Below are 21,889 nucleotides of genomic sequence, written 5' to 3'. Positions count from 1 at the left end.
CAAGATCAGGGAGGAAGGGGGCATCAGGGCGGTCGTGGGGGCGATGGAGGGTCACTTAGAGAGCGACAAAGTACAGGAGGGGGCGTGCAGGGTGCTGGGGCACTTGGCTGCCAACAATGCCGAGAACGCGGTCAGGATCAGGGAGGAAGGGGGCATTAGGGCGGTCGTGGGGGCGATGGACGGGCACGAAGGGGGGAGCGGGGTACAGGAGGGGGCGTGCAGGGCGCTTGGGCACTTGGCTTCAAACAACGACGAGAACGCGGTCAGGATCAGGGAGGAAGGAGGTATCAGGGCGGTCGTGGGGGCGATGGAGGGGCACCCGACGAGCGCAGGGGTACAGGAGCAGGCGTGCTATGCGCTGCAGAGCTTGGCATTCAACAACGCCGAGAACGCGGTCAGGATCAGGGAGGAAGGGGGCATTGGGGCGATTGTCAATGCGATGAACAACTACCTAGCGAGCAAGGAAGTACAGGAGGGGGCGTGCAAGGCGCTGGGGAATGTGACTGCCAACATGACAGACGACGCGAACACGATGGAGGGGGCAAAGACCGAAGCGTGCATCGAGGCTATTCTCCGAGCCATGAAGGCGCATGCGATGGATGAAGTGGTACAGGAGGAGGCTTGCGCAGCACTTCTCAACTTTCCCCTCAATCCTTCCAACAAAGTAATTTCATCTTCCTGTGTTGCAAACGTCTCATTTGTCTCAGGCTTATATGCGACAGATGAAAGCAAGGTCCAGCATTTCCAACGCCATGGACGAGTTTCAGCAAAACGCCAGAATCCAAGACATGGGCAAACAGCTTTTGAACCTGCTATGAATTCGATTTGTTTTGCTTTGTTTGATGTTGTCCATTTCATGCAAAGGCGCAATTTTTGTTCTTTGCAGTGAATTGTTCGTGATTATTTCAAGTTATTGCTCGATTTTGCGGTCAATGAACAATATCTTTTAAATAGTCAACGAGATCACTGAGAGATTTGGTATTTTGAATTTTGATTATCTGCTACGGTGAAGAACAGACAGCTAGCCAGGAATCAACAACCGGCTTCACAGACAAGACCAAACAGGTGCATCATCAAATACATAAACCCATCACAAGAACTTTTCCTGACTCCAGCTCCCTCATACCTTCAATCAGAATCCATGCAACCAGTCCTCAAATCATTCCTTTAACAGTAGTAGCAGTAGTTAAGTTCCAGATCTGGCTCTTGTGTTGCACTGTGTTCACTTGTCCAGCAACAAACCGTCGGAAAAAAAATAAAAACACGCTCCAATCCAATAGCGACTACTTGGCTAACTTGCTTCAGAGATGATTTCGAGCCTCGCCATACTCCATATCATCTTTTTTCAGCATTCGTAGTGAAGACTGCTGCTTCCTCATTCTTCTCCTATTCAAGATTCAAAGTTTCAAGAAACCGGAGGGTGAGAGCGCATCCTTTGCCAGCACATTCAGTACTAGTTAACTACAGTGCGGGGGCAATGTACTAGTTAACTACAGTGCGGCGGCCGCCCGGCGGCGGCCGCGGGCCGGGCCCCGCTGCCCCCCGAGCTGAGCCCGGCCGGGGCCGCCGGGGCCGCCAGGCGCCGTTGCCCTCGCGGCCCGGCCGGGGCCGGATGGACTCGTGGCATTGAATATGTTCTGCCGGGATTCAGAACGATCCGTGGACTGCCGGGAACCAACGAACCGTCAGAACGAACTCAGGTGAGTCAGAACGAACCACTGGAACGAACTCCGGCTCTGTCGGCCCGCTGCAGGCCGGACGTTAGCGCAAGGGGTAAATTTAGGTTGTTTTGCACGGGCATTTAAAATCGCTGTGTACAATAGAACGTGGCATTAGCGGCGTATCGAGGCCCCAAGTTTTTTTTTTCACGGTCTCCATTCAAGTCCAATTTGAACAGGCGGTAACGCTCAACCCTGCCGCCGCAATCACATGTGGTGAAACGGCGAGGTGGGCTCGGGAAAAAATCTTCATCTGGGGGAAAACAAGGTATTGTTTTCCCCCAGAAATAGCCGTTACGGAATATTATTCAAATTTTCCTAACCGCTAATGCCACGTTTTTGAGAAATTGTGAGGGAAAACAAATACATTTTATTCTGCACCCCTTGCGCTAACGTCCGGCCTGGGTGAACGAAAACTTTTAACTCTGCTTTTAACTCTGTTTTAACTAGTAAAGATGGGTATGTGAGGGGACGTGGGGGTTCGGCGCGCTTTCGCCAGTGGACGGGAAGGAGCAAGGGGTTGAAGGAGAAGGCGGGAGGAGGGGGAGAGGGAACGTGGGCGAAGGGATATGGCGATGTGCGAAGGACAGTAGAGAGGGAGGAAGCGAGGGAACGAGCGAGGGAAGGAGGAGCGCAGGACACGAGGACCAGAGCATGTCGACCAACAGGACGGATGGGACGAAGGCATGTTTCCAGGGTTGAGTGTGCAGGTTTCGAAGCACATGGAGCCGAAAGCATCCTCATGGGGTCTGTGATTGGTGACCATGCTCTGTGCTTTACACCTAAAGCTGTCTTGGTCGGCAACACAATGTCCATTGGTTGTTAGTTGACTGTCGCATACGACAAGAAATCAACCATCAACAAAAGATGCAAAGTGTTCGAGTTCCCTTGTCAAAGCTGAAGGAGATTCCCGCGCCAGATCATCCTCCTCATCAATCTCCCAACACGCCGGAGTCAGGAAGTGCCAGGAGATTGCATCTTGATCCGGGCCCGTCTCCGTACCTGGCCAGATCTGGGAAGCTTTCCACGAGTTCAGTTCAGTCGATCGCTATCACCAACGGCATCACGCAGATTCTGAACTCAGAGCACACATGGCAGGACCTTGTCGGGCTCGAGAAAGATATCACACATATCCTCCGCAGGGCCACTGACCCAAACTCCTCCAGGGCCAGGTTTGAAAATGCGTGCCCCGGGTACAAGTGGCAGGACGTGGGCGATGATTCATACGCCAAGGAGTACCTTTGTGGTGTCATCGCAGAGTTGAATCGCCCGGCCTTACTGGAGGCGAACTGCTCCTCCTTCGATGCACCAGATCTCAGTCGCATGGATGAACGCTCGTGGGATGGCGCGGACATTCCTGAAGAGGAGGCGACAGGTGAAGAGCCGGTTCCCCATGAGCCTCCTCCCAAGGAGCGGCGCAAGCTCTCACAAGGGAGGTCTCATCAACGACCTGATGGAATGCAGCAGCCCAACGTCGTCCAGGATGTTCCTGGTCCTGATCCGAAGGACGGGAAACAAGGACAAGGCAACATGCGTTCTGCTGCTCGAGGGGAGGGCAAAGCTCGGGAAGCTGATTCGACCAGTGTGAAGGAGGCAAGCAGTCAAGTGCAAGAAGAGGCCTTGGATAAGAAAGTTGAGGACATGAAGGTGAGAGGTAGCATGCTGTTGATGTTCGATTGCTGACTGTCGGACAGTCGCTGTACTCGAGGTTAGAAGCGCTAGTGGAACAAGCAAAATCGATTGCGCAAAGTCGTGATCAGAAGGATCAGATTTCTGACATCAGAGGATCCTTTCCAGAAGCTGAAAACAGTTCTAAAGGGCTGCAAGATTCTCAAACTGTACAGACAGTCAGTCCTAACCCAGCGGCATCGTTTCCAAGGCTTACAGTGAATGGAGTCAAGTATAAAGATCAAAGCGGTTCAAATAACGACAAGAGAATTGAATTTACGCCCATCAACGCATGCGTGAATGAGGAATTTGTTCCTGAATCTTCCAGCAAGGGGGGTGTAAAAAATGTTGATATCCATGCAGTTGCAGAAGATTCTAAGGAAGAGCCAGCTCTTGATATAAACCTCGAGTCTCAACTGACAGACGCTCACGAATCAGGACAAGAAACGGCACCATCGGAGAACTTCAGTTTGTCAATATCTGAACCAGCCAACGACAGCAAAGATTCGGACCCAGCTCCGCCCAAGAACGGCTTTGTAGGCTGGAAATGTGATCGTAAGCTGTTGTCCAAAAGTCCCCCTTCTTCAATCCAACGTGTGATAGAAGCTCTTGTGTCGAGGTAGGTGGAGCAATGATAACTCTCTGAGCACTCATTGCCCCTGTGTCCTTGTCTCATGATAATCGGATTCCTTCTTGGCAGATACCGGAACCCTGAAGCGATCTTCCAGCACTTCGATAGACCAGAATTGGAGTGTGGGAAGGGAGACAATGAAATAACAAAGCTTGAGTTCAGGTCAGTATATTCTCAAATTTTCTTGTTGCATACGATAGATCTGATTCTGATTGTGGTCGTTTCAGGCTCGGAGTCCAGAAACTTCCTTTAGACCTCCCTGACGATGAGATTGATGAGATGTTTTCGTACATTGACGACAAAGGTAAATTGTAATTGTCTCGTACAAGATTGGAGCATAACTGATCTCTTGTTCTGCTTCAGAGCGAGGGAGCGTTACCATTGCAGACTTGGAGCTTGTGCTGAAAGCTTTCGGGTTCGAGAGAAAGGTTGCGGTCAAGAAAGCAAGCAAGTCATTGAAAGCAACCCACAAGAGGGAGGCGGACAGCAAGTCTGAACCCAAGAAGAAACCGGCTCCTGCACAGAAGCCTTCGAAGTCAAATGAACTGTCTGCTCTTTCGCACGAAATCGCAGAGGAAATACAGAGATTGGACAAGTCCTTGGACGTGCTGGGCAAGAAGGTCTTTGAAATGAAGCAATCCTGCGAACAGTACGAGATGATCTCAGAGAGATTCAGCCGGTCCTGCGACTGTGGCGATGCCCTGGGGCAGAAGGCGCTGGTAGATTCTGGCGAGGAGCTTCTCAACGTGATGAAACGATTGGGCGAGGAGTACAAGAAGATTGCGGACGAATTCCATGAGATCTGTGTGAACCTGATCAGGAAACTCCCCCGAGACTACCGAGTTGTGTGGAAAGCTGCGGTCTGTAACGAGATCGATGACAAGGGGCTGAAGCTTCGAGAGCTTTCAGATGAGATGCACATGTATGAGAAGAGGCTGGCGGATATGAATCACCTGCAGAAGCAGTGGAGAGCATCGCTGAGGAACCCCAACCTGGACTTCACCATCAAGGACCAGTCTCAGTCCGAGCTCAACGAGTTGCTGGCGAACTCGCGCAAGTGGATGAGCAGGGCGGTCAATCTGGGGCACTTGGACGAGGCCGGGCTGGTGGAGAAGCTCCAGAGCAAAGAGGTGAAAGTGACGTCAAGGGAAGCTGAAGAGCTCTCGCGCAAGCTCGAGCTGTCAAAGTTGGAAATCCCGCAGAGAAGTGAAGGGGACGCGGTTGTTGTCCCTTCAACGTCAGCAAAGGACGCTGAACCGCGGATCATGGAAAGTGTCAGTGTGCTGTCCACGTTGACATCCGGACCTGTCCCTGAATCCAGGAGAGTCAAAGGCGCCTTACCGATACAGAGACAGATTGACAAGATACATGACTCACTTGGCGGAAGAATGGATTATGATGCAATCTACAAGAGCTTGCATGATCTACAGATGTTTCGAACTCAGTTCGAGAGCGATCTGTTTCTCAGTGATGCGATTGCCGAGGACGTCACCGTCGTTGAAGAGAAGCATGATGAGTCCTTGGAATTGAGCAAGCTGGAGATCTCGAACATGGTGCGAAATGTTACCCACGAAATCAAAGTTCTGCTAGACAGTGAAATTCACTCGGCCGGCCAGCCCAAGAAGAAAAGTCCGCCAGGGAAACAAAGCAACAGCGAACCGACCAGCCTGCTGAGTCATGAAAGAGACAAGAAGAAGGCCGACCGTATGTCTTCACGTGACAACCCAGCGAAGGTCAGCCAGGCCCGGCTTCCTGTCAAACGAAATCCATCGAGACCGACGCCGAAAGTAGAGCGAAGTTTTGAGTCCAATCCTTCTGTTAGACCTCATGGTGTTCCAAACAAGGTGGAAAACCTTCGGAACAAGGTGCTGTCAAGGCCTGCCCGGCGTCATACCACCCGCAAGGACCTGCCGCAGCACGTGGCGAGTGTTGCGGCAAGCAGGCAAGCTGTCTGTCACAACAAGAGCTCGTGGTCGATGAGGCCTATGTTGGTTTCTTCTTGCTCACTGCTGCCCCAAAGGGTTGATGAGGAACACGAAAAGGAAGTGAAGGTGGAGAGAGTTGAAAGTTCCGTCAGACCGGGTGAAGTTTTCCGTCTGACGGTGAATGTCAGCCAGTTTGGAAGGTCAAAGGATGCTTTCCTTGGGCTGCTGGAACAGACAGTGCAGATCAGCGGCAAACAGGCGAAAGTTGAATTGTGGAACGAGGAGCAAGGCGTGCTTGAACTAAGGTCACTGACGATAGAGCAGTGCAAGATGCTTTCCTCCCTCTTGAACGATCCCAACTCAGAGGCATGGCGCACCTTGCGTTTGCTCAAAGTGGACATGGGTGAAGGAAGGTCCTTGGCTGCTTCCGTGACTGACAGTCCTCCCCGGCAAGACTTGTACGTCACTTCACATGAAGTCTCACCCAAGTTGTACTCGAGTGAGTGGGAGGAGGTCAGAGCCTCCAAGCCGACGGCTGAAGATTCTGTCGAAGAAGCTCCAAGTCGAGTCGGTACATCCAACCCGGCTCGGTCCCTCGACTTCGACCAGAGGAGGATAGGAGACGAGATGTTAGTGGAGGGAAAGGGGCCCGCAAGCAAAAAACTTCCGTTGGACAGACCAGGAGGACCAAAAGTGGCGATGTGGAGAAGGATAATCAGAGGAGCCTGGCAGCTGACGAGGATGCCCTGCATGACTTCGTCACCAACTACCTCACACATCACCTTCAGGCTCAGATCTTGTCCATGGCACTCGCCGGAAGGTGGCAGTCCGAAGTTGTCGCGTCCCGGGACGAGGACGAGGAGAGGCGGAGGTCGTGCAGGTCCCTTGCAGCGTCGAGGCTGTTAGGGGCGAAGGGGCTGGACATGCTGAACCAACTCGGAACGAGTGTGGAGGATGAGGAGGTTCTGTCCTGGGCAGAGGAAGCGCTGCTGGAAGAAGCGGCTCGGGCGATGAAGGAGATTAGAGAGGGCGGGATGAGCCAGCGGGATGGAGGGAGCAGGGGAGTTTTGGCTCAAGACCACGTGCGCGAGGTACCTGCTGACAGCGAGGCAGGGCAAGAGTTCGAGGAGGAGCTGGACGCGCTGATTATGGGTTGCCTGCTCGAAGGCATCACCCGAGACATTCTGGATGGGAGGAGCGAGGCTCATGATGGTCAGGGTAGCGGGGGAAGCGGCGTGATAGTTGTGAAGGAAGAAGTTCCCACAGCAGGTGGCGAGGTGAAGGCGTCGTCTGGTCAAGACACAACCACGGAGGGAGAGGAGTCAGGTCCACAGAGCGAGGAGGACGGCACCTCGGGCAACGGGGGGGACATGCTGAGGGCGCAAGCAGGTGGCAGGAGCAGAGGAAATGTGGAGCTGGTCTACGAGATCATGAAGGAGGATGAGGGAGAGGATCGAGGTCCCGCCGACAGCCACAGGCAGCTTCTCCATGATCGGTTGACTGTGATGGAAGACTACATGCGGCAGATGCACCTCACTGTGCAGGAACAGCAGGCGCAGGGCTCGTTGGCGAGGCAGGAGAGTTCAGAGATCAGAGAAGCTCTTGGAAAGATCGCTGACTCGATGCTCACGCTCACCAACCTCACGGAGAGGATTGCAGACTCCAGCCAGACGATGTGCACCAAGCTTGATGAAGCTGCTCAGAAGGTGGAGACGAGCTTGGTGCAGAGTTTGTTAACTGCTCCTGCTCCTGCTCCTGCTCCTGCTCCTGCTCCTGCTCCTGCTCCTGCTCCTGCTCCTGCTGCCATGTGCGAGGAATCATCCCAGACAGTCATTCTTATGGATGATTTCCCGACGATTGCAAGCAAGCAAGAAGACGAGTCCTCCCAACCTGCGGTTTTCGAAGTCAGAAGGGAGGGAGGCGATGGGGGTGACGGAGAAAAGGAGCAGCAGGGGGAGAAGGGAGTCCAGGAGAGGGGAGAAGAGCTCAACGAGGGAGCAGCGGAGGAAGGGGTGGAAGCCGAAGTGTTCGTAAGGGCAAACTCGGAGCAGGCGGCGGCGAGAGAGACGGAACTAGGAGGAGGGGAGGGAGGAGAGGAGGGACGAAGGGACGAAGAGCCACGCCCCGTGGATGATGGATCCTTCCAGGAGCCTTCTTCTTGCTCAGCGATTGAGGAATTCGATTTGACTCCCCCCAAGTCTTCGAGCGACAGCCTTGCCTGGACCCCCATGCGGGGATGCGAGGAGACGAGCTCCTGTGACCTGCAGGAAAAACTCGAGGCGGCGGCAGACGAAAGGGTGGAGGAAGGAGAGAAACAGGAGGAGGGTGGGGAGAAGGAGGGAGCGATGAACGAAGGAGGGGAAGGGGAAGAGCTTGGGGACTTGATGGGCGCTGGGGACTGGAGCATCGTGGAGGAGGTCAGCGGCTCGCAGGGGATGGCAACAGTGGCAGTGCAGGTGACGTCAAGCGAGCTGACCATCACGGAGGGGATGAGCTCCCGTGCCATGGCGATCGCTTCCTTGCAGCATGGCGAGAGCTCGCAGAGGGTGAAGGAGGACAGAGCTCCGGTCTCGCAGGAGCAGGGAGTCCAGGTCAGCCTCGTCCACCTGCTTCCTTTCTCTTCCTGCTGCTGCTGCTGCTTCTGCTGCTGTGCCACGACCTGACTGACTTTCACAGACGGAGGTAGCAGAGAGCTCGACGGGGTCATGGCAGCGAGCAGCAGAGTCTCTGTCGGAGGGAGAGTTGAAGGTCAACACCTCCTCCGAGCTGGAGAGCAGCAGGATAGAAGACGTGGGGGTGGAGGAGGATGCCTCAACCAGGAGCGGGCCGAGTGTGATATGGGACGAGGATGAGGAGGACGAGGATGAGGATGAGACGTCAGAGCTGTCGGAGGGGGAGGTAATGCAGGAGACTTTCGCGGTGGGAAGGAGGATGAGGATGAGGATGAGCGTGCGGTCGAGCGGGGAGCTATCAGAGGGGGAGCTGGTCCTCCCCTAGCTTGCCTCCAGCACAAACCATCCCCTACCTCCCAGCACCGCAGAGGCACAGCGTTCGGAGCGGTTGTCAAACTAACTTTTAAAGATGAGAATGTCTAGCTGGGAACCCCCTGCTGTCTCCTCTGCAGGCTGTGGGACTGCATGTTGTCCTCGTAACCCACCCAGCCCGCCTGCTTCTCTCCCATGACGTTGAGGAAACCGGCCGATCCGTAGTCCCTCGTCCTCTTCGACATCTTCGCTGCCGCCAGGATCGTCTTCTTTGGGGCATGTGCGAGGAAAGTGGCAACACAGAAGGCCTGCATCTCCTTGAGCGACCGGGAAGAGGAGGGAGGGAGGAAGGGAGGTATCCCTGGATTAAGGGGAGGAGGGGAAATGCGGGGAGAGAAGGAAACAGGAAGGGGTAGGACAGCGGAGGTGCTTCAAGGTGCAAAGAAGGCAACTTACCACTGCGTCTTCGTCCGAGGCCGAGCGGATACAAGTTGTCATGTCGTCTACCAACACTGTGACATCCTTGGGCGCTTCTTCTGACTGCGGCGTGTCCATCGCGTTGGTCACCGCCAGCTGCCAGGGGAGGTCAGCTAGGCAGAGTCTAGCTGCAGTCCAGCTCACCTTGGTCTGCTTGAGGGGAAGGCTAGTGAGGAATTGCGCGATGCAGACGATCCCCTCCGACGCTCCCTGGGCCGTCGCCATGCAGCCCTGAGGAGGAGGGTCAGGAGGCCGCAGGAGGTTCAAGTTCCCTGCCTTCATCTGCTTGGCGAAGAGCAGCACGACACGTTGCAGGTTGGCCCAGTGGACTCCGATCTGAGGCGGGGGGAGGGGGTCAGACACGCAGCCACAGCGAGCGAGCGAGGGGCGGGACCTTGTCGGATCTGGAGATCATGAGGGCATGGCGGACGACGGAGGGCTCGAGGTGCTTGAGCATGTCCGCCTCGCAGTAGACGGCGCTGGACCCGGTGTTGGCCCTCATCAGACACTGCGGGAGGTCAAAGACGAGCAGGCGATAAGCAGCGACGGGTCACCTTCTCGAACCTGGAGGCGAGCTCGGGGGGAGCCATCCTCTCCTTCCTGTGATCGTCCTGGCTCACATGTAAGGGCAGCCACGTCAGACGTTCATGGGGATACATCTTGCCGCAGGAGATCCAGAGATCGCCATTCCAGCGCTCTGCGGGCAGACTTGAGCTGTACGCAAAGGAAAGGCAGCCGAATTACCTATCCGTGGACAGGAAGAAATCTGCGAGGCAAGAGACGTCTCCGGCTGAATGCTGAGGGGGAGGAGAGAAGAGCATGCGTCAGCGACAGGTGAGAGGGGCTGCCAGGAACTTACTGTTGCCTGCCACACAGGGACGTACTGAAGACGACAGCGCGTTACAACAGAGAGCGACAGATTTGTTGCCTCACCTTCCATACTACTTGCTGCTTGCCGCAGTAGTCCCAGTGGGTCCACCCGTAGTCTCCAGGGCCATAGCCCGCATGCGGGTCCGTGCTACGTCGTCACCGTTACATCGTCAACGGACCGCAATATCGCTCAAACCTCTTGGTGCCACACGTCCCTTCTACTGCACACCAGGGCTTGCTGCTACCGTTGTTGGAGCACCTGCGGTCCAGTCAGCTGCATGACAGGCAGCTCTGAGCTCGCAGACAGGACCTGTTGTACGTCTTGAGCTCGTTGGATTCCTGGAGATGCCCATTGTTGCTCTCATCGGGGAAGTACTTCCAGGGCATCTTGCAGGTACAGCCTGGTCCAGTTGAGTCAGCAAGGTCACTTCAACTGGCATCCGAGCTGGATGTTGAAGCATCAGGGACAAGGACAACCATTCTTAGTGCTGATGATGCGCGTCTCTTGCTTCTCGAGGATTTTTACGACGACCTCAGGGACTCTTAGCATCGAACATCATCTATCCGCATGCTCATACCTTCGACTTATCTTTCTGCGCCGCAAGAAAGCAGTTGGAGAGGTCGAAACCAGCCTTGATGGTGCCTGGATCAAAGAAACATCGTGACAACAAGATCGATGGACGTGCTTCTCATAAACACAAACATACTCTTTCTGTAGTAACTCCAGCGGACTTTGGGCTTGGAGTCAACCCACTGGTAGTCTCCGTATGGCTTGCCCTGTTGGTTCAGAATCAGCGAGCAAGTCGCCAGAGCGGGGTCTCAGAACGATGCTCTGCAACGGTGACGATCCGACCTGAGGGAGATCGTTGAAGTAATCAGAGGAGCGACTCTGCACCTTTCCGTCCTTGTCCAGGTCGGAAACGTCATCGCTGATTTCGACGTCCTTCCCCTTCACTTTCCCCTCCTTCCCTTTCTTCTCTTTCCCGCGCTGCAAGATCATTCTCCTTCTTGCGACCTCCTTCAGTCTCTCTAGCGGTCTCTTCGGGTACACCCTCCACTCGTCTGAGAAGTCTGTACCATGGCTCCTCCAGGGTCCGCCCATGATACCAGAGTCTTTCAGGTTGGTAAGCTTGTTTTCCACTTGACGCTGCAGGCATGTCACACACTTGTCACAAATGCTGCTACAAGTAGGAGGGGAAGTGAGGGGATCAGCGAACGGAACCCACCTCCTCATGCTTCAGCGCTTCCTCACTCTGGAGGAGCTTCTCTGCCTTGCCCATGAAACGCGCAGCTTGTGCCGTTGCTGAGTTCGCATCTGCGAGCTCCTTACCCCCGAACGCCTTCTCCTGTTGAGCAGCCTTGCCATCAGCAGCCTCAGCTTGCTTGATGGCCTTGAGAACGTCCTCCAGTCGCTCTTGCTTCCCCTCCTCCCTCTTCTCGCTCCATGGAGGGCTTGCCAGCTCCAACGGCGCATCGCTCGCTTCAGTCCTTCCTCTTCCTGCCTTGCGACCCTCACTCGAACGAGAAGTGGCGACAACGTCAGCCATCGCCATGCTCATCATCACCACGAGCGCCATGAACGCCGCCATGCGCCCCGCCCCCCCCGCCATGGCCGGCGTCTCTTCGTTTCAACGAGGCGGGCCCGAATTTTCCACTAGATTGTTTTTTTAATTTTTTTAGTCTAAAGGATCTGTAAAACAAATTTGCTTCTTTGCCGATGCACATTGCCTGCGAAAAATACATCTAGCCGATGGATGCCGATGACGGCGATGACGTAGATTATGTCCATGACATCCCTGATAACTTCATCTTCTCATCTTTCCGATGATCTTCTTGCCTTCTCGATGCTGTTTTGTGCTTCGTTTGTTGTGTTTGTTCCTGTTTGTGCTTGCAGGCATTGCTTCGTTTCATGGTGTGGCAGGTAGTTTTCTCCTCGATATTCACTTTCTTGTTTCGATCACTACATCTTGCATCACACATGAGATAATCATCCGATTATCAGCACTTTTCCTTCATCTTTTACCTTATCTCTTCTACTTTGTGAGTTCGGCCCCTCTTTCAGTGGGAATCTTCTACTCCATAAGCTCTCTCACCAACCACAACAAAAGTTAGCGAAGGGGAGGCTGTTCATTTCAATCGATATAATGAAATTCTCCATCAGCAGCGTTCTATCATTCACCCCGTTCTATCAACTCTATCATTATCACCCTTTCCTCACCTCAGTTTCATGATACTTCGATCCGCCTAATTTCCTTTCATTCTCGCTGTTTTCCTCCTTGTGCCCACCGTGAGCGATCGGGTGACATTTGCCTCAGGCGCCGCCATGGCGACCATATTCCGGAATCTTAGGCTGCAGGCTCTGCCTAGGATGGTGAGACAAGGAGTGAATCAGATCCGCTGGAACTCTACCTTCGCAGACGGAGCGAGGAAGAGCAAGGTTCCTATCTCGGTGCTCTCGGGCTTCCTCGGATCGGGCAAGACCACTCTGCTTCAGGAGCTTCTGCAGAACAAGGGGGGGCTGAAAGTCGGAGTTGTAGTCAACGACGTGGCGTCGGTGAACATCGATGCAAAATTGGTGCGCGACCGCTCGAGCAGTGGGATACGGACCAAGAGCGGGAAGGGGATCGAGTTTGTTGAGCTAGAAAACGGCTGTGCATGCTGTAACTCCAGCGACGAGCTGATGGCGTGCATAGACCAGCTGCTTGAGATCTCAAGGGTGGGCGGATACTCCTTCGACAGGATCGTAATAGAGATGAGCGGGGTTGCAGAACCAAAGAACGTCAGGAGGGAAATCCAGCTTGCAATCAAGGAAGAACATCCGATCTTCGAGGAGACAGAGCTATCCACCATGATCACCGTGGTTGACTCCCCCCACTTCTTCGAGCTCTACAGCTCCAAGCACGACGTCGTCGATCACCAGGAGCTCATCGGGCTCAACGACGCGAGCGCTCCGCTTGAGGCCATTTCGTTGGTGGAGAGGAAGGTCGTGGATCTCCTGGTCGAGCAGGTGGAGTGTGCGGACCTCGTGGTGCTGAACAAGGACGATCGGGTGGACGAGAAGAAGCGTCAGGCTCTGAAGAACATCGTGTCTGCTCTCAACCCAAAAGCTGACATCGTTCACTGTGAATACGGCAAGGTCCCGCTAGAGCGGGTGTTCTTATCGGACAAGGGAAGGATAGCTAGTCTGGATGACGATGACGACATCAGGGAGGCTGTTGAGTCCGCAAAACTCGCCAGCGAAGCCGGTCACGGTCATTCTCATTCACATTCACACAGTCACGAACACACCCATGGGCACGAGCACGGGCACGAGCATGCTCCCAACGCTGCAGAGAAGTATGGCATTTCTACCTTCGTCTACTCGAGGAGGCGCCCGTTCCATCCCAAGAAGCTACAAGGAAACTCCATCTGCCTCCCCCTGCTCCCTCTGATTCTTTGCGATAGACCTCATCTCCTTCATGCCGGTCAAGAACGCCACGAGGTTCTGGGCCAGTTCGCCATGGCTCCCGGACGATGTTGACTTTTGGCGCAGGAAGAACTGGGTCGATCACATGCCCGTTGACAGCTGGACTCTTGACAAGGTGTGGTCTGCGGCTCTCAACGTCGGCCTGCCTGACTCCTCTGCTCCTGCCCAGCTGCTGGATGGCAAACTGAACAGTAGCAACGAGAAGAACGAGCTCGGAGTCCTCCACTCCATCATCCGCTCCAAGGGGTTCGTCTGGTTGGCCAGCCATGCCCAGAGCGCCCTGTACTGGTCACATGCTGGTGAGCGCAGGGCCTCTGAAGCTGGTTGCTGAGCTCGTGGCTCGCAGGGGCACACTTCTCGCTGAATCCGCTCGGCCTGTGGTGGGCAGCGACCGCGAAGGAGAACTGGCCAGGTGCGGAAAGGAGGGAGAAAGACGGGGGATCGAGGAGAGGGAGTGCGTTGACATGGAGAGGGAGGAAGAAGGGAGGGTAGAGAGACTGGGCGGGGAGGGGCCACGGGGCAGGGGATAGGAAGAGTTCCTCCGGCTCAGTGCCAGCAGATGCTGGAGACCTGTCGAATCCCGAGGTGGTCAAGATTGCCAACGAGTTTGACAAGGAGGTGAGGCGGTGGTCTGGTCCTGCTGGGGTGACAGCTGGCAGGGCAAGTGGGGAGATCGACGGCAGGAGCTCGTCTTCATCGGGGTCGACATGGTGGAGGAGGAGATCACAGCTCTCTTTGACGCCTGCTTGCTCAACGACCACGAGATGCTGCAGTTTGAGGAGTTGATGGTGAGCAGCGCTCCTCCCTCTTCTCACCCTTCCCCCTCCTTCATCCTGCCGCTGGTCGTTCCCGTCTCCTGGTCTTGGTATCTTGGTCTTCCTACTTGTCATTTCTTGCTCCACCGCCAACCTCCCTTGCCGCTGCCCATGCGCTTGCCGCTGTCCTTCCTTTTTTTGTCCTTGCTCCTCCCCACTCGCTTTCGCAGAAGTTTGACAAGATTGACAACAGAAGGATAAACCCAACAGCGTGGACGTCAAGTCAGACCCCAAGTCAGCGTCGGGCCTGCGGATTGACTTCCACGAGTAGGCGTTACGACTTCTTGGTCAGCCTCTCCACAGCCGACAAGATGTCACCCTCCTGCCACCTGCACGTCAGATCGCCGCAGTTTCTGCGGGGTGGAGAGGGGGTGGGGAGAGGGTAGGGAGGGGGGTAGGGAGGGATGCAAAATGATGTTTGTACTCACAGCCTCGAGTGCCTGTGGGAATGAAAGTTTCGAATGTCAGACATTCCCCTCCCTCCCTCCAGCAGCGAGTCACCTTCTCTGCCTCCTCCCGAGGGAATCCCATCTCCACCAGCGAGTTGAGCAGCTCCTGCTGCTCGGCCGCGACCGTCCTCCTCCTCACTGCCTCCAGAGCTCCTGCGAGGGCCTCCCTGTCGATCCTCTCCCTCAACTCTCTTCCGCTCGATCCGTCCGAGTTGGGCGAGGATGAGGCATCGCCATAGAGACGATGCACGGGGGCGCCGCCGCCGAAGGACAGCGACATGCTGAGCGCCTCCCTAACGTTCGCACCCCGCATCCCCCCGTCCCCTCGATCCGAAGAGGATGAACTCTTGGTCTCTTCCTTGCTGCTACAACAAGGGCGCGGACGATCAGCAGCAGGGAGGGTGAAGCTAAACTCCTTACCTCTCCTCCTTCCTCCCACTGCCATCTGCTGACCTGCTGCTGATCCCAGGATTGACAGCCCACCTGTTCAGCGCGGCCTCTGCAACCTTCCTCCGAGCGTTCACTTGATCCTCGGCTACTCGTCCAGCCGTCACTTCACACTCAACTCCCCTCCTGTCCTCGTCCACCTGTGTTGCTGGCATCCAGTTTGCCGCCTCCTTCCTCCATTCCGCCTGTTCTCGACGGCAGCTGCACCTGCTGGGCTTCAACAGGCACTGCAACATACACAGCCTGACTGGAGGAAGGAGCTGATCCCCAAGTGCCAAACCTGTGGATGCACAAATTAGAGGAGGAGGAGGAGGAGGAGCAACTTCATCATCATGATATATGAGGGGCAGGAGCAGGACGGAAGGAGGTGGAAGGATGAAGTGGAGAATAACGGAAGCGTGGCGGGGGAATAGTGGAAGTGCTGCTGCTGCTGCTGCTGCTGCTGCTGCTGCTGCTTCTGTTGTTGTTCTTGTCGTTGTTGTTGTTGTTGTTGTTGTAGTGATTGTTGTTGTTGTTGTTAGTAGTAGTAGTAGTAGTAGTGGTAGTGGTAGTGGTAGTAGTGCTGGTGATGATCATAATGGTGGTGGTCGAGGAGGAGACACACCCGGTAAATCGAGGCTGCGAGCCCATCCTGTACCCTTCCGCGGCCTCCAGGTCGTCTTCCTCCATGTCGCTGGAGCGACAGAGTCTGGTGAAGAACCTCTGAACCCTGCCGCAGCATGGGATCAACCCTAGACACCTGAAGGTCATGGCAACGCAGTCAGGACGAGCTAGCATGTCACTGCCCACCACCTGAAGCACGACGATCTGGGCGAATCGAGTGGAGGGCTTCGTACCCACCCCCACCTCTCAAGGGTGCGGAAGCAAGATCCTAGGCACGCCGAGGTCAGCAGGGGAGTCGGAGGAGTGCGAGCTTGATGGCACGTTTCTCAAGGAAGAGGACGACGAAGGGCGGGAGCATGAAACAGTCAAGCAGCCCGTGCGAGAAGACGAACGCTCCCAGGATGCCGACGAGGTGACCTGAGCTGAGCATGAGGGCAAGGGCATGGCGATGGATTTCAGCACCGATGAAGGACACGTTTGGCATCAGCACTTGCGTGAAGATAAGCATCGCCCATGGGTACCACCTCGCCGGGATCTGCCAGCCAAACCTGGACAGCACAACGGTCAAGGACGCCAAGGACAGGAGAGGACATCACATCGAGAACTGAGTTCCGAGGGGAGCAGCGAAGCTGTCTACTGTCAAGATAGCAAATAGCACACCAGAGAATCCTACAGCACACTCGTTCCTGTCCGAGACATGCTCAGTTCAGGGTAGTTTGCCTTGTCGATGCCGACGCACCAGAATCTGGCGTACTGGAACAGGGCGCCCACGAACGCGATGACGAAGTAGAGGATTCCCAGGACCAGCACCCACACGACGATCAAGTTCACGAAGCGAACAGTTCCCATCATCTGCTCCAGCCTTCCCCCAGCAAACACGAAGTTGTACATGTTGAACCCCAGATGCAAGAACCCTCCATGCACGAATGCCGACGTGACGATGCGGTAGCACTGGCGATGATCGATCCAGATCACATGCGGCATCATGCAGTAGGACTGAGGAGCGAGGTTGGAGCTGTACAGCAAGCTTCAGATGGAGTTCACAAATGGGAGGAAACTGCTGCTAAACCTGATAGTCCAGTTCCTGGGTGTGCATATCCCAACGACATACACCGCCACGTTGACAAGCAGTATGAACCGAGTCCCCGCTGGGATGCTCTTGCGGACAGACAAACGTCAGCGAGCATGCAGGAGGTCTCCCTCCGCTCTTACCGTCCACCATCTCGAGACGGATCCTGTGGTATCCATGGCTCGAGATCAAGGATCCTCTGCGAGACTAGGCCACAGGCACAAGGCAACAGGACGGAGAAGAAGCCTCCTCTACCTCTCACGTCCCTCCTCTATCACATGCCGTCGTGCTTCCCTCCCCGTCTCCTCCTCCTCCTCCTCGATCTCCTCCCTCCCCTTCCCCACCAGCATTTCCTCCGAATACCCACGTGATACCCCACGTGACCTTTCGGTAGGACAAAGTGATCACGTGACATGGAGGCCATTGGTCGGATCATGTGGATGGAGGGAGGAGAGGAGAGGAGAGGAGGAGAGGAGGAGAGGAGAGGAGGAGAGGAGAGGAGGAGAGGAGGAGAGGAGGAGAGGAAGAACAGGAGAAAGAGGAGAAAGAGAGACGAGGAGATAGAGACAGATGAGAAGGGAGGCGAAGCAGAGGAAGCGGATTAACGGCAAGGCGAGGCTGAAGTGATGGAGGATGGGGAAGGCGAGCCTCGGAAAGCAGAGGCCCTGTATGGGAGGATGGAGAGATGAGAAAGCTCAAGAAGAGAGCAGGTCAGTAGAGGAGAGGAGCAGGGTAGTCATCAAGTCATGAATACATGTCGCGAGGACTTTGCGGTGTTGTCGGAGGTCTAGGATGAAGGAGGGAGGGTAGAGAGGACTCGTTGGAAGGGAGCAAGGCAAAAGAGGATCAAGCTTCAAACACTAGCAGACAGGACAGTGCTTCCTGTTGATCACTCACAGATCAATCCTGATCGATCATTTGCGCGATTTTCAAGGAAGTGAAACGATTGAACAGGAACCAGGCAACGAGGTCAATGCTGTGATTCCATCGTCCCCTAGCAAACCATCGAGGCGGTTGAGAACGGGGCTGGAAGAAAGTTGAGCTGAGATTCTTAGCCGTCATTGATACAGACAGCACGCATGCTCTCGCCAAGATTTGCTCTTCTCCTCTTGTGCATCGACCTAGTTTGCTGGCAGTGCAGCGCCAACATCCTCCCCGCTCGCGGCGTGTCGAGGAGCGAAGTACGACAGAATCCGCTGACGGACAAGCACGACCGCGTCCTCCTGTTGGGAGATGCTGCGCCATCGAAGTACCGCAGCCACGATGGTGACTACGATCATGTTGACTCCGCAATGCAGGAGGAAGGAGGGAAACAGCGCTATGGACACAAAGCCTCCTCCTCTCGCTGTCTTTGCACCAATAGCGCAGCATGTGCTCGGTCAGTGAACGATTGACATACATCTGTCGTTGCTACTCCATCAACTGACTCGTCGCCTGCAGGAGGCCTGCTCCGACTGTCGCCTCTGGGTATCTCTTGTGTCAATGCGTTCCTTACATGTTTGGTCCCTCCTGCATGTAGATTTCTTCCATCCGATGGTGGATACTCGAATGTTCTGATGTTTTCTGTTCCGAACGCAACAGCACTTCTCCTTTTATTGTTTGTTCAGATTACAGCACAGTGATCTGCTCTCTTTTGAACAGGGTTGGCAGCTTTGCTCATCCTGCAAAGCGAACAGGTGTTCCGATTGGTTTTTCTCTTCTTCTCGCTCTCCACTTTTCCTCCTCTCCCCTGCTCCTTTCCTTCCTCTCCCCCTTTTATCTCCCATCCCCTCGTCGACCCGTGGGATTCTTCTATTCCTCATGCTATCAAAGGCGCGAAGGTCGCTCTTCTTCTGGACGAATGCCGTCCCCATCTACGTGCACTACAAGGGTAAGAGGATGGGCGTGTGGGAGGATCGAGCAGCAGATGAGCCTCTGGCAGCGGTGGACAAGATGCTCGAGGGCAGACCGAAGAAGGTCAGGAGAGAAGCTTTCGGTCCGTGGAGGAGGGGCAGTGCACCCTACTGGCGTTGTCGTGACCTGCGACGTAGAGCGGCTGCACACCAAGTACGCCAACAGAGTTTACGACGTGATAGTTCATCTCGGGGGTTTCTACCTCAAGTTCGGGCAGATTGGAGGTGGGTGGAAGACGTTTCTGATGACCTTGTGTTTGTGTTTGTGATGATCCATGAACAAAACTCCAACGCGATGATGAAAGTTAAGAAAGTTGCTGTCTGCTTGCCTGCCTGCTTGCCTATCTTGCCTGGGTTCATGACGATGGTTCCAGCCACTAGAGAAGATTTTGTTCCCAAGCAATGGACTGTTCTACTAGAGGTAGAACAGTCCAACTTCAACTCCTCTCTCTCCTGTCACTGTGCCGTCGTCTCCTTTGGTGTTTTCTCCTCGAATGCTCTTGTCTCGTTTCCTAAGTCACGTGTAACAACTCTTCTACATCCTCTTCTTTCTTCTCCTCTCTCCCCTCTCTCCTCGTATTCGTCCTCGTCCTTCTCGTCCTCGTCCTCCCAGTCCTCCTCGTCCTCGTCCTCCTCCCTCCCTCCCCCCTCTCTCTCCTCCTCTCTCTCCACCTTCTCCTCTCTGACCTATTTCTATCTGCAGCGGCTGGAGGACAAGGTCCCACCAGAGAAGGTTCTGCGCTTGTTGCATTGCGCTTGTTGCATTGCGGTAGCTCTGCTGCTCGTGCCTGATGACGAGCAGGACCCGCACTATCCTCCGCTGCTGGTGGAGAAGGAGCTCAAACGACCTCTACACGAGGTGGGAGGATGAAAAGGGGAGGAGCTTCCGATAGCGAAGGAGGAGAGCTGGAGGGGCAGAGCGAGGAAGCAGGAAAGGAGGGGAGGGAAGACGTACAGAGCGAAAAGAATGCAAGCAACTAAAGTTGGGAAAGAGAGAAAAGAGGAGAGAAGTGGAAGAAGTGGACAGGGCAGAAGAAGTTGGGGAGAGGAGAGGAGGAGAGGAGGAGAGGAGGAGAGGAGGAGGAGAGGAGGAGAGGAGGAGAGGAGGAGGAGATGGTGACGTCAAACAGGTCTTCGACGGGTTTGAAGTTGAGCCGATGGGCTCGGCATCGATCGGTCAGTGTCATCGTGCCATCCTCAAGGACAGGAGGAAAGTGGTCGTCAAGGTCATGCGCCCTCATGCAAAGGTCAGAAGTAGGAGGAGCAGGAGCAGGAGCAGGAGCAGGAGCAGGAGCAGGAGCAGGAGCAGGAGCAGGAGAAAGCGAGAAGAACGGTGAAGGAGGAGGTTGTACCCTGAATGAAACTTTTTGCAGAGATTGTTCGAAGGAGACTTATCGACTTTGGAGCAGTTTTGCAAGTTTGCGCAGGTGAGGATGCATATGCTGCTTGTGTTGCAATGAGTTTGTGCAATGACGATCATATCATCTTGATCGTCACATTTTCAGTCTTGATTTCACAACGCTAATGAAACTGTTTCTCTCGCAGCCCCAGATCAGCCCTGTCTTCGAGGAGTTCCGTCATCAGTTCAAGTCGGAGTTTGACTACAGGAGGGAAGCAGAAAACCTTCAGCTCGTCTGGAGCAAGGTGAGCAACATGGAGTACGAAGAGGATGGGAGATGCGAGCAGCAAAGAGCAATGGAGCGAGGAGAATGAGAGGGAAATTAGCAGGACAGGACAGGACAGGACAGGACAGGACAGGACAGGACAGGACAGGACAGGACAGGACAGGATAGGACAGGTCAGGTCAGGTCAGGTCAGGGCAGGGCAGGGCAGAGCAGAGCAGGATTGGGGCAGTAGGACGGTAGAGGGGAGAGGAGGGAGGGAGATGATTGCCTCTGCAGCTGAAGGGCAAGTGGAGCGGGCGGGTTGTCATCCCCCAGCCCATCAGCGAGTTGGTGACTCAGGACGTTCTCGTGATGGAGTATGTGCCTGGGAAGAAGCTCGTCGATGTGCTCAAGGAGCAGGCGAGGTCGGCTCCTCCTACCCTCCTCCTACCCTCCTCCTACCCTCCTCCTACCCTCCCTGTACCGTCGTCCTACCCTCCTACCCTCCTACCCTCCTACCCTCCCTCCTACCCTCCTCCTGGTCCCTCCCTACCTCCCTTTACCCATCACCTCCCAGCCCCCACTCACCTCCTACCCATCTCCTACTCTCCTCCCCTCGTCCTCTCTTGTTGTCCTCAACTGGTGCCCATCTAGTGTATTCATTCTTGCTTACTGCTTACTTGTATGTTGTCTTATTGTTTCTTCTTGTATGTTGTCTATTTGTCTCTTCTTGCTCTTTTCTGGTCGCATGTTGCTGATCGCGGCGATAGACGCGAGGCAGCAAAGCGAGGAGTGAAAGTCGAAGACCTTCAAAGGGAGCACATGGAGATGCTCCGGAGAAGACAAAACAGTGAGAGCTTCTGCTGCTGCTGCTGCTGCTGCTGCCGCTGCTGCTGCTGCTGCTGCTGCTGCTGCTGCTGTAGATGACCTTGATGTTGATTTTGTTGATCGAGGAGATGTTGGAGAAGGAGGAGGTGAAAATGACAGTGATGACTTTTGAAACGCAGACATTTTCACATCTCTTGGAGACATCCAACAGAGTGTCATGGTGACGACTTTGCATCACTTTGCTCTGCAAATCCTTTGTCCTCACGCTTCCACTCAACCATTTTCTTGAACGTGACGCTCTGCGGACAGATCAAAGTGCACAATTTTGTAGTTCGTGTCGGGGACTTCATGAGGAGAAGTTCTCAACAACTCTCTTCTGTTTGCATGTCGGATGTCAAACAGAAGGTTATCACTGTCCTCCATCCCCCACTCTCCCTACGATC

General features: G+C 54.9%; 5 protein-coding genes across 5 annotated transcripts; 3 read left to right on the top strand and 2 right to left on the bottom strand.

Annotated features, from left to right (window-relative positions):
• Nucleotides 1-10: 10 nt before the first annotated feature.
• Nucleotides 11-538, top strand: GUITHDRAFT_50918 (hypothetical protein; the record flags this gene model as incomplete). Its single annotated transcript, XM_005827375.1, has 1 exon — nt 11-538. A coding segment is annotated over one exon (528 nt), but the record flags the coding sequence as incomplete, so codon positions are not given.
• A 2,047-nt stretch (nt 539-2,585) lies between these two features.
• GUITHDRAFT_142761 (hypothetical protein) lies at nt 2,586-10,116 on the top strand (the record flags this gene model as incomplete). Its single annotated transcript, XM_005827374.1, is given in 12 exon segments — nt 2,586-3,365; nt 3,413-4,005; nt 4,087-4,179; nt 4,245-4,321; nt 4,381-6,571; nt 6,625-8,533; nt 8,619-8,840; nt 9,152-9,281; nt 9,343-9,572; nt 9,719-9,757; nt 9,777-9,920; nt 10,036-10,116. The coding sequence occupies 12 exon segments, from the start codon at nt 2,586-2,588 to the stop codon at nt 10,114-10,116; spliced, it is 6,489 nt and encodes a 2,162-aa protein (XP_005827431.1).
• Nucleotides 10,117-10,344: 228 nt separating this feature from the next.
• GUITHDRAFT_142760 (hypothetical protein) lies at nt 10,345-11,883 on the bottom strand (the record flags this gene model as incomplete). Its single annotated transcript, XM_005827373.1, has 8 exons — nt 10,345-10,421; nt 10,453-10,532; nt 10,584-10,674; nt 10,751-10,805; nt 10,852-10,916; nt 10,981-11,050; nt 11,127-11,420; nt 11,500-11,883. The coding sequence occupies 8 exons, from the start codon at nt 11,881-11,883 to the stop codon at nt 10,345-10,347; spliced, it is 1,116 nt and encodes a 371-aa protein (XP_005827430.1).
• A 703-nt stretch (nt 11,884-12,586) lies between these two features.
• GUITHDRAFT_88722 (hypothetical protein) lies at nt 12,587-14,755 on the top strand (the record flags this gene model as incomplete). The annotated part of the gene is made up of 6 exons (XM_005827372.1): nt 12,587-13,487; nt 13,575-13,737; nt 13,958-14,038; nt 14,086-14,197; nt 14,249-14,288; nt 14,405-14,755. The coding sequence occupies exons 1-6, from the start codon at nt 12,597-12,599 to the stop codon at nt 14,753-14,755; spliced, it is 1,638 nt and encodes a 545-aa protein (XP_005827429.1). The 5' UTR covers nt 12,587-12,596.
• Nucleotides 14,756-16,336: 1,581 nt separating this feature from the next.
• GUITHDRAFT_75573 (hypothetical protein) lies at nt 16,337-17,043 on the bottom strand (the record flags this gene model as incomplete). Its single annotated transcript, XM_005827371.1, has 4 exons — nt 16,337-16,470; nt 16,516-16,601; nt 16,650-16,739; nt 16,793-17,043. Coding segments are annotated over 4 exons (561 nt in total), but the record flags the coding sequence as incomplete, so codon positions are not given.
• Nucleotides 17,044-21,889: the final 4,846 nt, after the last annotated feature.

The sequence above is a fragment of the Guillardia theta genome, assembly GCF_000315625.1.
Source record: "Guillardia theta CCMP2712 unplaced genomic scaffold GUITHscaffold_67, whole genome shotgun sequence".
In the NCBI taxonomy this organism is placed as follows: domain Eukaryota; class Cryptophyceae; order Pyrenomonadales; family Geminigeraceae; genus Guillardia; species Guillardia theta.
The sequence above is the reverse complement of the archived record's forward strand: the minus strand, read 5'-3'. Positions and strand labels throughout refer to the sequence as shown.